The sequence below is a fragment of the Muscardinus avellanarius genome (genome assembly GCF_963383645.1).
Source record: "Muscardinus avellanarius genome assembly, chromosome: 2".
NCBI lineage: Eukaryota > Metazoa > Chordata > Mammalia > Rodentia > Gliridae > Muscardinus > Muscardinus avellanarius.
Genome location: NC_137787.1, coordinates 49,708,666 through 49,725,402, shown reverse-complemented (window position 1 = coordinate 49,725,402; position 16,737 = coordinate 49,708,666). Strand labels below are relative to the sequence as shown.

The following is a 16,737-nucleotide window of genomic DNA, read 5'->3' as shown; positions in this document are numbered from 1 at the left end:
ACACCCAGTTTAAGACAGTTACGTAGGTCTTAAACATTTTAAGTTATGATATAAATTTTTCCTTAAAATAAGCAAATTGACATTATTTTGTGATGGTATAATTTTACACCAGGATTGAAATGATTTATCTTCGTGTGTTAGGAGTTTTCATTTTCTACCTTGAAACCCAGTGATTCTAGGCAGGTGGACCTTAGGTGGACCCTGATTTCAGCTCAAGGGCCTGGAGGGCATCAGATTTTGGAATATGCTGAGTAATGGAAGATATGTTCTATGAGCAGTGAATATGCGTAACAAAATTGAAATAGTCATGAAATAGAGTATTATGAAGTAAGTCTAAAAATATGTATCAAGATTAAATTGTGGGTTGGAGGTTGTGGGGTTAAATATCAACTAGTGAGTTCTTAGAAGATTTTCAATGGTATAAAAATATACTAAAGTTCTGAGATATAAACTCAATGCTGCTATATAGGATACAATAAAAAGTAAAATGCTTGGGAGTTGGAAGAACCTTATAGAGAGGGAAGCAAGATTTGGAGGCTTAACTAGACATGGTTGGTATATGGGGGAAAGTAAAAAATCAAAACTAAATTAGACATTTCATTACTGAGGAGTGGGTTGAATTCTACTGCTAGGGAGAAGCCATGAAGCTAAAACAAGCAGATGAAGTGGGTTTTGTTTTTAGATGACAAGTTCAAGTTTGTGTGTAAAACTTGGTTCATAGACAATTTGGTTCAATATTTATGGATGTACCAGTTAATACAAAATCAGAAAAAAAATGTGTCTGGGGGCGGAAGTATGTGATAAAATTATATTACAATCAATTTTTTCTGAATGCACAACTAAATGATCTTTATCAGAAGCAGGTATTTGTCACCAGTTTAGATGCAAAATTCAAAACCTGCTTGTTCTTTATAGGCCACAAAATTCTTAATCTGGTTTTAGGCTGTAAAGGGTTTTTTTTTGTACATGATTATAAAGGTAAAGACTTATTCTCAAATATATGGTCAACACATGGTTTAAAAAAATCCCGAGTTGATGTGGCCAGTAGTATGATAATTTGTAGTTATGTGGCAAATAGAAAGAGTTCAAGAGAAATTCACAGTAGCTAGTTAATACATTATACCTAGAATAAGCAACTTGGCCAGATTAGAAAAGGAACTCTGATTTTCAATGTATTAATAGCAGGCACAATCAGCCTTTGTTACTTCACACAAATTCATGGAAATTATTTTAGCAGAGGAACAAATGCAAAACATAGTGAAGTGTTTTGTTAAAATATTTAGTGAAATTAATGTTCTAATAGCATGAATGATTTATATCCTTTTGATGAAAATGTCTTCATATACTATTTTCACTGGCTGCTTCTTTCTTTTTCTTTTTGTTTTTATCAATCCTCCTTTTGATATTCTTTTGGGGAAGCCTACAATAGGAAGAACAGCACATTTATAAATAATAAGGAAACAAAATGAAACATTCTACCTAAAATTTTCTCAAATTATCTTCTAATGTTAAATCTAAAAACTTGATAGACTTAAAAGTCTTTGTCCATATTTTTATTGAATAATATATTTCTAAAGAAGTCACTTTGCAGATATACTAGTTAGAAAGCTGAATAAACACATTTCTCAACTAGAAATCCATTATCACTTTATTGTATTTATTTTATGTTGTTACTGGTTTTCTTGGTGCATTATAGTCTCACATCGTAACGTAAACCCCACTGACAATGACATACATGCGCAGAGCACTTGGTGCTTACCCCTTCTCATTTCCCTCCCTCCCAGTATAGAGTACCAAGACTGACATTGGTGTATTCACAAGTATACACATAGTAGATGGTAGTATGGTAGTGTTTCTATTAATGAACCTCAGTCTTCCTCCTCCCTCCTCTCAGTTCTCCTCCCTGGCTTCACTGAGGTTTCTCCTTCATTATCTGGAGTCCTTCTTGTATCCCAATTACTCCCCAGCCTGTGCATATTAGAGAAAACATATGACCTTCCTTTACTTTCTATGATTGGCTAATTCTCACTTAACACAATGTTCTCCAGGTCCTTTCATCTACTTGCAAATAGTGTGATTTTGTTCTTCTTTATTGCTGAATAGAATTCCATTGTGTGTATTTCCCATAATTTTGTAATCCATTCTTCTGTTGATGGACCCCTAGGTTGGTTCCATAATTTGGCTATTGTGAATTATAATGCTATGAGCATGGTTATGCTCATATTATATAGTTCTCTGGTTTCAACCCCTTTGGAAAAATACCCAGTAATGGTAGAGCTGGATCATATGGTGGATCCATTCCCAGTTTTCTTAGGAGTCTCCACACTGATCTCCATAGTGGCTGATCTAGTTTGCACTCCCACCAACAGTGTAAAAGAGTTCCTGCTTCCCTAGAGCCTCAACAACATATTATTGTTATTTGACTTCTTGATGAAGAACCCCATTCTGATTGGCTTAGATGAATCTCAGTGTAGTTTTGATATGCATTTCCCTGATTGATAAAGCTGTTAAACATTTTTTTCACATATTTTATTTTTAAAAAGTAGGAATGTGGCTATACATGGTTTGTAGAATTAGATTATTTTTATTTTTATACCCTTTCTACCTCATTATAAAGAATATTTTATAGTCAGAAGAAATTAATACATATGCTGCCACTTTGTATAAGTTAAAAAATTTAATATAATTTATTAAAACAAATTCTTAGTATTTAAAAAAATTTTTAAATAAAATGTTAAATTTGCCTTAAATTGATTATTTTTCTTCGAGGGCACATTAAGAGGAGGGATGGCTAATATAATCTGCAATGTTATCTAAATCTAGTCAAAATATTTATTAACTAAATAATAATAATAAAATATAATTTCATATTTTAGAGATTAAAACTCATTTCTAGCTTTAATACAACTGTTACCCTGAGCAACGTTGAGTTAAAGAAGATAATGCCTTCTTACCTTTCTTACACGTCCTAACACATGCTCTTCTGGAAGTAAAATTGTTTTCATTTCCCCCACATCCACTGTACTTAAATGGGCGGCATTTCCCAATGGCTGAATTGTAGTAGAATCTCTTTTCACTGGCCTGACACAATCCTCTGTCTGCTGAAGTGAGGCACCATGAGGGTCCATGAAATTCTAAAAACAAAGAAAACATGGTCAGCTTCTGTTTACTGAATGTCATACATCGTTTACAGTTCAGTTTTGTGGCATGTCTATGTAGAGCAACGAATGAGAGTGGTCATAAAATGCATGCGTTTCAAATCGTAGCAAGTGCTCAAGTAACTCAGGTATTCACAGTCCCAGTGTACAAAACACTGAGATCATTTTCCCATGAATAAAAAGCAGACGCATTTGCTGAAAGGAAGCAGCTTGACTTTTCCTTAAATGTACAAACTAGGTGTACATAATCAAGACAACTACCATTCAACGGTTTGATTTCTGAACTTTTATATATAACTTGGTCATAGATGTTCAGCTTGGAAAAATAGTCCTAATGAGCAAAGCCCTCATTCGTGGTGTGACACACACAACAAAGCTGAAGAAATGTCTTTTCTCTGAACGGCATGACGTCAAGCAATCACAACTAAAAACACAGGAATTCAGGTGTAGTAAGTTTTAGATTTCAGAGAAGGAGCCGAGAAGAGATGTTTTCCTTAGGTAACAACATTTTTTTTTCTCATAAAGTATAGATGTGTCATATATTTTTGCAAATGAAGCAGTATTACTAAAGCTGGTAAAAATCAAATACTAGTTTGGACCAGACAGAAAGGCTCTCTGTCAATGGGACCCATGACTTTTAAAAACAAAAAAGAAAAAGAAAAGTAGGGTAATAAAACAGTACGCATATCCTTAAGGCAAAGAAGAGAATTAGTTTCAGCTTAATGGTAGTTTTTAACTTCTTGGAGACTTTCTGTCAGTAAGGGGAAGCTGGAACTCTTCAGCAGTCCAGTTAAATAACCCCGATGTTAAGAAACCAGTTCTGCAGGGAAGCTGCTGGATGGCGATGAATTAATGTTAGAAGACTTTAATGGCTTTGCCCAGTGGTAAGATGTGATGCAGCGCATGCAGATGAAGCTTTGCTAAATGTTCAACACTGTCGGGAAATGAAACTTCGAGGAATCCAGTAGTCAACCAAGGCAAATAGATTGTGCATAAAGCAAGAGACAGTCTTTTGTCAAATGAACCCCAGATGAACAGGCTGCAAAAGAAAAGAAATGACATGAAACAAAGTGAGAGGAAAAAAATCTTACTTTAATAAATACATTTTGACCACTGCATGCCTTCTGTATACTCAAGTTGAGAGTATAGTATCTTGATATACTAACTCGTGATTGATATAGAATAATTGACATAACTCATATAATAGAGAAAATATGGAAATATGAGAGAGAGTGAATATATTGGAAAAAATATGATAAAAGTTTTAGAAGCATGATATTTTTGTATAAAATTTAAGAATTACAATCACATGAACAATGTTAAAGCTTATTTATGTCTTTGACTATATATATATATATATATATATATATATATATATATACATATACACACTGCTTTTAAATGAAACACCTAGGACTTGTAAAATTAAAACACTGTTCAAACTCATGTATGCATTCTAAATTTATTTATCCTATATGTCTGGTATATTGTATCCTTGAGTATGATATGTGTTGTTATAGCTCAAAATTAAGATGCATTTGGCAAGAGTGTGTTCTAAACTTTGTACAAAATGTTGCCATTTGCTGTCACTAAGAATGGTTTAAGTGAGAGAATTATAACAGTCTAAAAGAGGTATATTGTAATTGAGTTATATCATTGTACCAACTTTTTCAATGAATTTTCTATGGATTCTCATAGTTCCACAATTTTCAATATGAAATGATTATGCATTGATACCATCTTTATCTCATAAACTACTAAAAACATAACCTATATTCAGAAAGAAAACATACTAGGAGCAATTGCCCTAATTTGAGCAACAGAGAAAACTGCTCTTTTCTTTTATTTTTCCTCATTAAGCACTCACAGATGCTTTACAGATATATATGGTAAATAATATTACATAAACACATTGCACTTTTTTATTTTGTACACAAGTTGTATCAACTCACAGAAAGTTATAGATAATATGTGTGAATGTCTTTAACAAACTGCATCCTTGTTAACTGTACTTTTTGGTCTTATTAGCAATGCACTCCCTAAAGGCCCTTATTACAGGATAGAGAGGATTTTCTCTTGACAGGGAACAAATGCCTCTTTTTCCCCAAATACATAACCTATAGTAAACCTGGCCTCATAATTATAAGCAAGGCTATTTTCAAGTGAGGGCAAGCTAGCCTGGTAGCTATGGGCCTATAGTCCCTAGGCTGGAAGGACCAAGCAAGGAGACTCTTATAAGAGACAGAGTCTGGACTACTAGTTAAAAACGAGTACCGTAAGAGACATGTCCACTGAGTGGAAACCATGGTATATTTGTTATAGGTGTGGTGAGAAACTGTACTCTAGCTTCTGTTTTCCTTTGATCACCCAGTAGTTGGATAATGTCTGCTACTTACCAAATCTACTCAGAAGTGAGAAAAGAAGTTTCCCCAAGACAGCACAGGTCAGGGATTTGGTTTGAGAGAGAACAGGTTGACTAGCACAGATAACAGTAGAGGCCATCGCCACCAGATAACATATCCAGGGTAGCAAGTTGCCTCTGCCTTATGTTCTTGGTGATTTCTGAGTCTGAGAGGGTTTGATATGCTTCTTCTGATAGCCAGGCACGTGGTGTGCAGATGTGTGTTGCCCCTGATATCAGACTCCTGCTCAGAGGGTTCCTCCAAAAGACCGATTCAATAGCAGTTGTCTATCTCACTTCATTTACCCTAATTCCAATCCCTACCTACATGGTCATCAGACAGAACACAGCTATGACCTAGTTAGAAACTGAGTCTTAGGACATAGGTTCCTAACACTGGAAATACAGATATTTCCATAGTGGATTAAAATTTGAAAGTAATCATGAAGGATATTGTATTAATAAAGTTAAAAAAATTTTAAATGCAATAAATTATCATAAATTTGGGGATTTTTATAAGGCAACTACTCTTAACTCTGAACAGTGAGACTATCATTGGGGTACCATAGTACAGACTACAAAGAAATTAAAGTGATGAAGTACATCTTTCTTTCTCTTTGCCACTTCCTTTCTTCTTATCTTTCTTTCTTTTTCCTTTCTTTGTTTTTTCTTCTAGGGGCATTCTAACCCCGAGTTATACTGAAGCCCTTTTTATATATTTTTGTTTTGAAAGGATATCCCTGAGTTGTTCAAGGTTTCATTCAGTGGCTGTGAGCTGGCGTCAAACCTGGGATCCTCATACTTCTCCTTCCATAGTATCAGGATTACAGACATGTGCTCTTATTCCTTGCTAATTATATAGTGTCTTAAGAACATTTTAGCCTCAGAATTTTTTTCTTTCGGTACTGAAGATGAAACCCAGGAGCATTATACCTCGGGGCTACGCCCTCAGCCCCATTTTTTATTCTTTTTATTGTTGAAGCAGGGTCTCACTGAGTTGCGAATGGCCTGACCAAGGAGTGAAGACTGTCCACGAACTGCAATTCTCTGGTTTTAGCCTCCCAAATGCTGGGATTAGCTAGCCTCAGATTTTTTAAATACTTAATTAGAATCTAGATAGTGTGTAAAGGTAAGGCATTGACACTTTTTTGTACCCCATAAGGAGATAAGCCTATTTTTAATTAGCAAACTTATTCTAGATACAGATAGCCACTCACCTATTCAAAATCCAGACTTTGATATCTAAAATGAAAGAAAATATAAAGGTTTTGAAGTGATTGCATAATGTGCTTTATTTGGTCTAGATTATAATTATTCACAGAAATTTAAAATAGAATAAAAAGGCACTAACCTGATGTCTGCTCATTTTCCAAAGGAAATTTAATGACCAATTGCATTCTGTCTTGATCTTGGTATGAATAACAAATTTAGCAGTTTTCATCCAGAAGGTTTTTAATAGATTTCAGATTTCAGAATTCCTCTTTTCTTTTGTCAGGAACTACCATGATCTAGCATGACTGCTGACAAGTTAGGTGCTTCAGAGTCAAGTTTAGAGGTGAAGTGGTTTATGTAAAGTTAGTTGCTTTAGATTCACACAGAAAGCTCTAACTCTTACACTCCCTCTGGGTCTTTACTGCGGTGTCCTCCTTGTGATTTCCACTTCACATATTCCGTTGACATATCATTTTGTCTAACAAGTTTGGATTTATGAACCACTTTATGGCTTTGTTAGCTAAAATTTTTATGTATTTGTTTTTTGTCTTCTGAGACTTTCTAAGGCATAGAATAAACACCTTTTCTCTCATAATTTTGAAGTAAAGAGAAATACAAGTTTAAAAATTTACTACAGATTATCTTTGTCAAGTTTTAAATAACATACAAGTATAATAAATATAAAACAAAAGCTCTCTATAGCTTCCTATCTTCAAATCACTCTCCAGTTTGCTAAACATGGTTTCCCAAATTGTTTGCATATGTAAACCTCGGTTAGTATATTACTCTGTATATTATACTCTACTTGATAATATTTTGTGGATACATTTCCATACATTTATATGGCTATATTCATTCTTTTAAAATTATTATTTTTTTGGTACTGGGGATTAAAGCTATAGGCATTATACCTCTAAGCTATACCCCCAGCTTTCTTTTATTTTTAATAGCATCTTGCTAAATTAGCACGTGCTGGTCTCAAACATGTGATACTCCTGTCTTAGTCACCCAAGTCCTGGGGTTACAGGCCTGAGCTGCTGCGCCAGGATCTCCTTCTTTTAAATATTTGCACAATTGATTGTAGTATATTCAGTTAGTCTATTACTCATGAGTATATAGATTATTTTAATTTTTTTTTCAGTTTCAGATAATGGTTCACAGATATAATTATATACTTGTTCACATGCCTTTGGAGGACACATTTCTAAAATAAGAATTGTAACAAGCCAGGCATAGTGATACAAGCCTATAATCCTAGTACTTGGGAGGTGAGAGGGATAATAACAGGTATGAGGCCAATACTGAGTAACTAGTGAAACTCTGTTTCAAAATAAAACATAAAATGTGTTAGGACTGTAGCTCAGAGATACAATGCTTCTGGGCACCCCATACCACACATAGAATAAATAAAACTACAAAAAACAATATTTCATTTTTATTTCTTTTATTATTTATTTCTTTTTTTTTGTGGTTTTGGGGATGGAACCCAGGGGCATTTGACCTCCGAGCTATACCCTCTGCTCTATTTTTTTATTCTTTATTTTTGAAACAGGGTCTCCCTGAGTTGCGGAGGGCCTCACTAAGTAGCTGAGGCTGTCTATGAACCACAATCCTCCGGTCTCAGCCTCCCGAATGCTGGGATTACAAGCATGTGCCACTATGCCCGGCTTCATTAATAATTTCATAGATATTGTTAAATTTGTCACTTAATTATAATATGAATTTACATGATTACAGTGATGTTTGAAAATACCTAAACATTATTTAACAAAACAATGACCTTACAGACATGTCTTTGTTTATTGTGCATCACTTTTTATTCCTCCCCACACTTACAAAAATAAAGAGGTGCTACTTGGGGCAAGTAATTGCTTATAGCTTCTCCAATGTTTGGCAAAATATCACTTAGGATCTAAGGTGCTATAGATTTTGGGATGCATTATTTTATATAATGCTTGAAATAAAGAAAAATATAATTAAACTATTATACATGATTGATTCTAATCATTATCAGAAAAATATGTCTTAGGATCAATAAAACATGATTATTTATATTTTTGTGTCAATACACCAAGCTCATGCACATATGCACACACACACACACACACACACACACACACACACACACACAGAACCACACATAAATGAGAATTGAAAGTACGATACATTAAGCATTGGGCAAAAGGTTGAGATGGTGTACAATCATCAGGGGAAATCTTCACAGAGAGTGTTAGCACATAACCCATTTGCTAGGTTACATGTCTGTGAAATAGATTGATCTTTGTTAAGCTAATTCTATATTATTCAGACTCATCTAGCAGATGCTTCTAGCCAGTTACTTTATTTACTTCATGGTGAGTTTTTAAAAATAAAAATTAATAAAAAATAGTAAACAATATAATAATAATATTGATTCTTTCTCTAGAATGTGAAATATGACCTATTTTTTTTCTTTTTCTATTTTTTTAATTGTCCAAAATTGCACTGCTCATTTTGCATAATAAACACAATTTCTTAGAGGAAGTCCAGGGTCCTAAGATCATAAATGAAAGGCTGAGAATTGACCTCTGTTTCTGATCAGGAATGAACAGTAAACCTGTCATCTGGGTACTAAAGATAAGCATGTCTCACCATTCATTAGGAAAGTGGTGTTAAGCTGGCGGAAACTGACATTCCACACAGTGTTGGAAAGAAGGCAAGGATTGAGAAAACAATCACTTTACAGATTTTTTTTTCTTGTGTGTACCGAGGCCATGTAGCTGAAGGTGAAATGTAGAAGGTGGGCTGCCAGGGAATTTGAATCTGAAAGGTCACAGGGGATAGACTGTGAGAACTCCTGCCTAGACAGGAAAGCCTTCACAGATTAAAAAGGAAAAAAAGAAACCGGGCAGATATTTCTTGGCTTGGGCTTCTTTGCCCAGATATTTCCTAATCCAGGGACAGAGTCAACAGAGTCCTCAGTACTCATGGATTTTTCTATACAAAGCCATATGGATATGACAAATTATGGAATCTATATGAATATAATTTCTCTAAGAAAATTATGTCTTTTGTTAAAAAATTTCTTTGTGACTTGTGCACAACCAAAAGTTCTATAAGATTTTAGTAAAAAGTTAAAATTAATGTTTATCTAGTTCTTTGTCCAGCTTTCAAGGAAGAATGAGATTTTAACAAGCAGAAAAGACAGAGGGACATATGGGTGAAAGAAAATAAGAACACAAAGGTTAGACTGAGGGGCTGAAAAGTAGATTTAGAAACATGAAAGTTCTTGAATGATAATATATTTGGACTTCATGAGATGGACGTTAATGAACCACTGAATGTGTTGAAAAATGAAAGAGACAAGTTCTAATCTTGCTTAATATATGAGCCAAACACAACCATCCATATGTAATTTTAATCAAATGACCTTCAATAGAGGAGATTATAAGATAATGCTCACTAAGTCTCAGTAGGAATAACTAAATTTAAAGAACGGTTTGAATGTGGGCAGAAAGAGAGCAAAAGAAAATCTAGCATTTTTAGACTGGTTGACTTAAAAGATGGAGTAATTTTCCAAGACAGTTTGAAGCATCATTGCATAATAATGTTTTCTCATAGTACTTTTATAATTTATTTAAACTATAGTGACCTGCATACAAATAATGCCTATAATTATGTTGTTTCTTTTTGTGCTACAAACCTCATGTGAAACTGGGTCATTATGATCATCATCAAAAACAACCTCAAAAATTAAAACTTTTGAGCTATTCTTATGTGCTGGATACTGGATTAAGAATTTTACATATCATTACACCATTCAAAAATATTATATGTGATATTACTTTTCACATATAACAAAAGAGGAATCTGAAAATGAGAGAAGTTGTGTGATTTATTTTCAAGACCACAGAGCAAGAAATAAATAGCAGAACTAAAATATAAACCCACACAGGCATTTTCTGTCCATAAAGCTGATGGTCTTAACCACCATAATATGTTATTAGAAAAAGGAACTAGATTATTTAAAAGTTAATCATAAATGGGTAAAGATTTTAATAATTTTATCAGATAAAGGGAATATTCTTATAATTTACTTATATATGATCTCCAAATTCTGTTTTCATGAAAAGTTAGTGTTCAAAATGTGCAGATGTGTCTTATCCATAACAAACACATACATTGGAGTTTATCAGGTTTGAACTGGAGAAAGATAACATCCAAATAGGCCACCAAACAAGGAGCGATAAAAACAAGTCTTGGGAGCAGTAGTACTCAGACAAACAGAGCTCAAACCTTTGAAGGCAAGATTATGAGCTTGCATGTGCAACCTGGGCCAACACTAGATGACAGATCCAAGTTTCAGGTTTTTAAGCACTCTGTGATCATATCTGCACCCAGTCAGTCAGATCTGTGCTTTGGGGATATGACTGAAAGTGCTGGGCATCACTCCATGGTCATCCCATCAAAGGTAGAGTGGGGATTTTCCTAGTCAGCCCATTTTATACCAAAACTTTTCCATTTCATTCCTGTAGATTGTCTAGTATTTATTTATTTATTTATTTATTTATTTATTTATTTATTTATTGTACTGGGGTTCCTGGAAGCCCTTCTACCTCCAGGCTACACTCCAAGACCTATTTTATACTTTTTATTTGGAAATAGGGTCTCTTAAGCCAGTGCAGCTGGCTTCGAACCAGCACGATCCTCCTGTCTCTGCCTCCCAAGCACGGGGATCACAAGCATGCGCCACCACGCCCAGGGATTGTCTAGTATTTAAAGAGAACACGTGCATTCAGAGACTTATGAACAATATACAGTCACACAGGCTTTTTAAGCTATCCCTATCTCATTTATAGCCTGCCCTATTGCTGTTAATACAAAATTCTTATAATAATGGGGATTTCCTCTCAGTTAAAATATGTCTTATCAAATTAGTACAAATTAGTAGTGTTAATTTATTAGTTAGTGATTTGGTTTCGATTAATCTGTGAATATATTTTGATTTGTAGTTGTATAATTGCCATAAAGTGGAGGTTTTCCTATTATTTTACTTGTTACTGCAAAACTAGTTTCATTTAAAATATGTTGCTTTACACTAGAAATCTTTGATGGTTTCCTTTTTAAAAGTATCTGTTTGCCGGGCGTGGTGGCGCATGCTTGTAATCCCCGCGCTTGGGAGGCAGAGACAGGAGGATCACGCAGGTTCGAACCCAGACGCGCACACTGGCTTAGGAGACCCTGTTTCCAAATAAAAATGTAAAAATAGGTCTGGGAGTGTAGCCCGGAGGTAGAAGGGCTTCCAGGAACCCCAGTACCACCAAAAAAAAAAAAAAAGTATCTGTTTGCTAATGTTGAGAAATATTTCTTTGGAGGACTCTTATGTCGGAGAAAAAAAAAAAAAGATATTTGGTTGAACTTGAGATGGTCCAGGAAGAAAGGGATTAGAAAGGCAGGCACTGGTCAGTTAGGGTGAGCATATTTCAGTGGCTTCAGTTTTGGCAGAGAAGTGGTGCCACATTTTTGCTTCTTACCAGTACGCCTGCCAGGAAGTAGAATGTCCAATGGATGCTCTCCAAAAAAAATCTATTTTTGGAAAGCCAGCTTTCAGAAGTTCAGTAAGAGGAACCAGATTTATTGTGCTGGCTTATTTAGGCCATGCGGGATGTTTCTTCACTTCTTGATATGAGAATGCATTTGAAAGGCAGGTGTTTATTTGCAATTGTTCCTGGGTCAGGGATGAAATGGGGTTTTATTGGAACTGTCCATGGTGCTCATGATTTACTACGGTATGCAGCTGAATATATAGAACTCTTTAGCTGATGGAGCCTATGTAATTCCAAGAAAGTTTACACGGCAATTGAAATTCCTTTACAAGTAGTCACATCTTCATCCAGAGGCCAAATGCATAATTATTCCATTGCAGATCTATAAGTATTTGGTTGCTGACTTGTATCAATAATGGTGTTTGCCTATTGATTAGATCCCTTGTCATGACTTCTCTCTCAGAAGAGATCATAACCCAAAACAATTTAATATATTTATTTATGCATATATGTATAAATTTGTGTGTATGTTTATAAATATATACATATTTTTCTCCATATATGTATGATATTTGGCCACTAGATCATACATAGAGCAAAGTCAGGAGAGAGATAGAGAAATTCTAGTAGCCATTAATAGCCAGTGGTTTTCAGTATAACATTCAACTCAACCTTTTCCCTAGACCTGGCAGGTGGCATGAAGCAATGTGGCTTTGGTCATGTTGGGCATTCCTTTTCTCGGTCAGAGACCAAGTGCCAAAGACTGGTTTGGCAGTAGGTTTTAGAAGCCTACCCCAAGATGATTTTCTATAAAATTTCAGAAAGTTGATGTAGTCCCAAGGCAGCTGTCAAGAATTGATGTATAGAAACAAAGAAGACTGTTGGAATTCAGAAGTCAAAACTTTTTTCCATGATAGTCTGGTCCAGAAATAGTATGAACACTTGAGAACATTAATTTTTCTTTGCTAGTTAGAGATTTATCAGTAAGTGATAGTGAAAGGATTATATTAACTATGCATAAATATTAAAACTTTATTAATGGTATTCTATCAGAGGCATAATTTTTGCTATATAAATATTAAGGAAATGCCAGAAACACAAATATTAACATATGGACAAAATGTTATTCAGTACTAAAAGTAACAAATACATAAATGCAGAAGGCGTTCAGAAAGACTTGGTAAGTATGATCAGCTTGCTTCCAACCATCATTTGTTCTTGCTTTTGTAACTGTGGATCACAAAATTAATAAATAAAAAATGTAAGTCATCTTTCATGTTCTAAACACTCGGTTAAATGCTAGGCGAGGGGGCAGGCTATAAAATATGTAATACATCATCTCTTCCTTAAAAAACTTGTAATATAGTCAATGAATCAAAAAACCACAATGTCAAATAATACAAGCATTAAACTAATCATATTAGGAAGCCAGGGGAAGAGAGAGGAGAGAGGTATTTGTGAGTGTGTGGTAGTGAAAAGGCAGCTTAGATAAGAACAGGAGGAGGGCCAGTGAATGTCAGGTGGGAGAAAGCACATAGATCCCTACCTAGGATGAAGAGTGATTAAAGATATTGAAGAAAGAAATTTAAATGGACTGGTCATTTTTATATACTTAAGGAATAATAAGAAATTTTAGAAAAAGAAGAGAGCTACCAATACAAATTTAAACCAAGTCATTGATATTAAATTAACACAGAACTAATTCATTCAGGGTTTTTTCTTAAAATTTTCTATGAAGGAAGAAAGATAAGTAAACTTTTTGATTAAAGGCAGCCTCATTATGACAAAATAAATGCAGAACTAGATAACGATGTATAAAATGTAAAATATAATCCATGTTATGTATAACTTTGTCCATATATGAGTATATATAAATACATTGTTGTTAACCTGTGTCAGGTATCAGATTATGTGTTATATGAACATAGAGAATATCTTATTTATATTTGAGCTTTGTAATATCTGTCTCATGTCCTTGTGGCCTGCTTTAGCCAAGCCAGTATCAGTTCATGCTTATTTTGGGGAGAGAGACATTATATCTCAATATTATATGTGATTTTAGGAAATCAAAATTTTTTTAAAAGAAAAATACTTAATAAATCAACAGAAGTGACAATTTGGATTTTCTGTCAATACATGTATGTTTAAAATATATTTTCCAGTTTAGATGATATGTGGTGTTTAAATAACTTAAACAGGAGAGGTCGATTATTTGAATAAAATAGATCAGACTAAAAAGAGACAGAAATGAACATTTCATCAGAAAAAGCCATTAAATTTATAGAATAACTAGGAAAAGAGAAATGAACAAAATAAGTTTTCAAATGCTTAAATTGGAATAATTAGAAAAATAGTGGCAGAATTCTGGATTGTAAAAAGATGGAAATATTGAAAAGATAAAGAAAAAATATACAAAAATATTTTGGTTTTGATATTCCTTGATTCTTCTGCATGCCAATAGTCTTGAATAATAATGATGATAATAATAACTATTATTATTATTTTGGTACTGAGGATTGAACCTAGAGGCATTCTACTTCCAAGATGCACCATATTCTTCTTTAATTTAATTTTGAGATAGGTTATCTGTACATTGCTAAGGGTCTCATTAAGTTGCTGATGCTGGCCTTGAACCTGTAATCCTCCTGTTTCATCCTCCTAAGTACTGGCACTACAGGTATGTGCCACCACATCCTGCCTTAACCTTTTTTTTTAAATAAAAACACTTCAATTGTCTATATTTTCATGTGTAGTTAATTTACTACTGGTGTGAATTCTCCTTTAAAGATTAGTTTTGATTTTAAGACTGTATAGTCACTAATCTGTTAATCTGATTTACTAAAAATTTCATTAGTATCTGAACAGTGCATTTTTTTCTGAAAATGGGAACTTAGAGTTGTTTCTCAGATGAGAAACAAAAGCCTGGAAAGTGAGGTGTATTCGCTGAGTCACTTGGGGAACAGTTGCAAGTAACACTCTGTTGTGCTGACCAGGTGTCAGTCACTGACCCAGGTAGTTTTGTATATTGACTGATTATTGCCTCACCACAAAACCTGTCAGTTTATCACAATAGTAGCACCATGCCATTTAACAGATAAAAGATAAGACTCAGGGGGTTAAGAAATAGTTTGGGTCCACACATCTATTAAGTGGTAAAACTGGAATCTGAACCAATGACTTGGGGCTTGAGAGGCTTTAATCTACTCCATCACCCCAAAAATCACAGAGGAGAAGTCAAGAGGAACCAATTATGATGAGCTTTCATTTTGAATATTATGCATACAACTGCATACATCAGGAAGGGTTAGATATAATTTTCTGAGTTAGGAAATTAAGTGTTCTTTATAGATCTAAGTAAACTCCTTGTATGGAGTGGGGAGTATTATCTTGGTTTTTGATACTGTAGAGGAATATCTGTATTTAGCCTTCTGCACCCTGGGCAGGGCAGCTCTGGGATCAGGAGAGTCTTACAAGAATGAAGATTTGGCTTTTTTGCCAAGCTCTGCATGGGAAACCACACATAATATAAAACTTATCCTATAAGTTATTATGACATGGTTTTATGGTCTAGATTATGAATGTAATGAAACAAAAGAAAAAGGAAAGGTACATTATAGGCCTAGGAAAAGAAGTCAAATTTGCTTTAGGAATATAGATTTTGGAGAATATATATAAAATAAAAATAGTTTTCTGAACTAATAAAGAGTTCATATGCCTTAATTTTAAATGTTACTATACAAAATTATCCTTTAAATTTCCACTATTTTAAATTAAAAATTATGTTTTCTTTTAAATTCACATTGCTAATTTTTATAGCTTCCATAGTAATTTATTATCATTTATTTATCACACTTCAAAATACATCTCTATAAAAACCTAGAATGGACATATATCAAAGTATTTATAAAACATTAATATTACTTTCTTATCCTTTTTTATTTCTCCTTTCTTAGTTGGTAGTATACCTGCAAAAAATTGTGGATTGTACATTTCATTAAATCCCAAGGCAAGACTATCTCCTGCACTACTGTTTATTTTAGTGATAAATGACGAAAGATCCCCACTTAAATTGGCATTAAAATCAAACAGAAAAAATGTTCAAACATATTGAGAACTGATTTCATACGTTTATTTGTAGGCATATTGTACCATATGTATCTTTGAACCTGTTCACTTTGTCATTATAAACGTTCATGCCTTTACAGTGAAAAAATTTAACATACATTTAAACACGTGATATTAAAGTGGATAAAACAAATTATCTTTGAAAGATATATAGCTGAAAAGTAAGAACAATGCAATTAAACTATTTAATTTTACAGAATATAAATAATAACAGAAAAGATACTTATAACAAAGCCACATTCAAAAATAAGACTCAGTTCCCTTGGCATTGAATTTACTGCTCTAATTATAGACTGTAAGGACCTAGAGGCAATTT

At 33.8% G+C, this 16,737-nt stretch overlaps 1 protein-coding gene across 1 annotated transcript in view; it reads right to left on the bottom strand.

The window, feature by feature from the left end:
- Positions 1-1,313: 1,313 nt before the first annotated feature.
- Positions 1,314-16,737, bottom strand: part of TFPI (tissue factor pathway inhibitor) — a gene marked incomplete at both ends in the record, with an annotated part of 92,145 nt that continues 76,721 nt past the window's right edge. Inside the window, 2 exons of the mRNA XM_080689366.1 lie at positions 1,314-1,420; positions 2,955-3,134. Of these exons, the coding sequence (XP_080545492.1) occupies positions 1,314-1,420; positions 2,955-3,134 (287 nt within the window). The remainder of the gene's footprint in view (positions 1,421-2,954; positions 3,135-16,737) is intronic.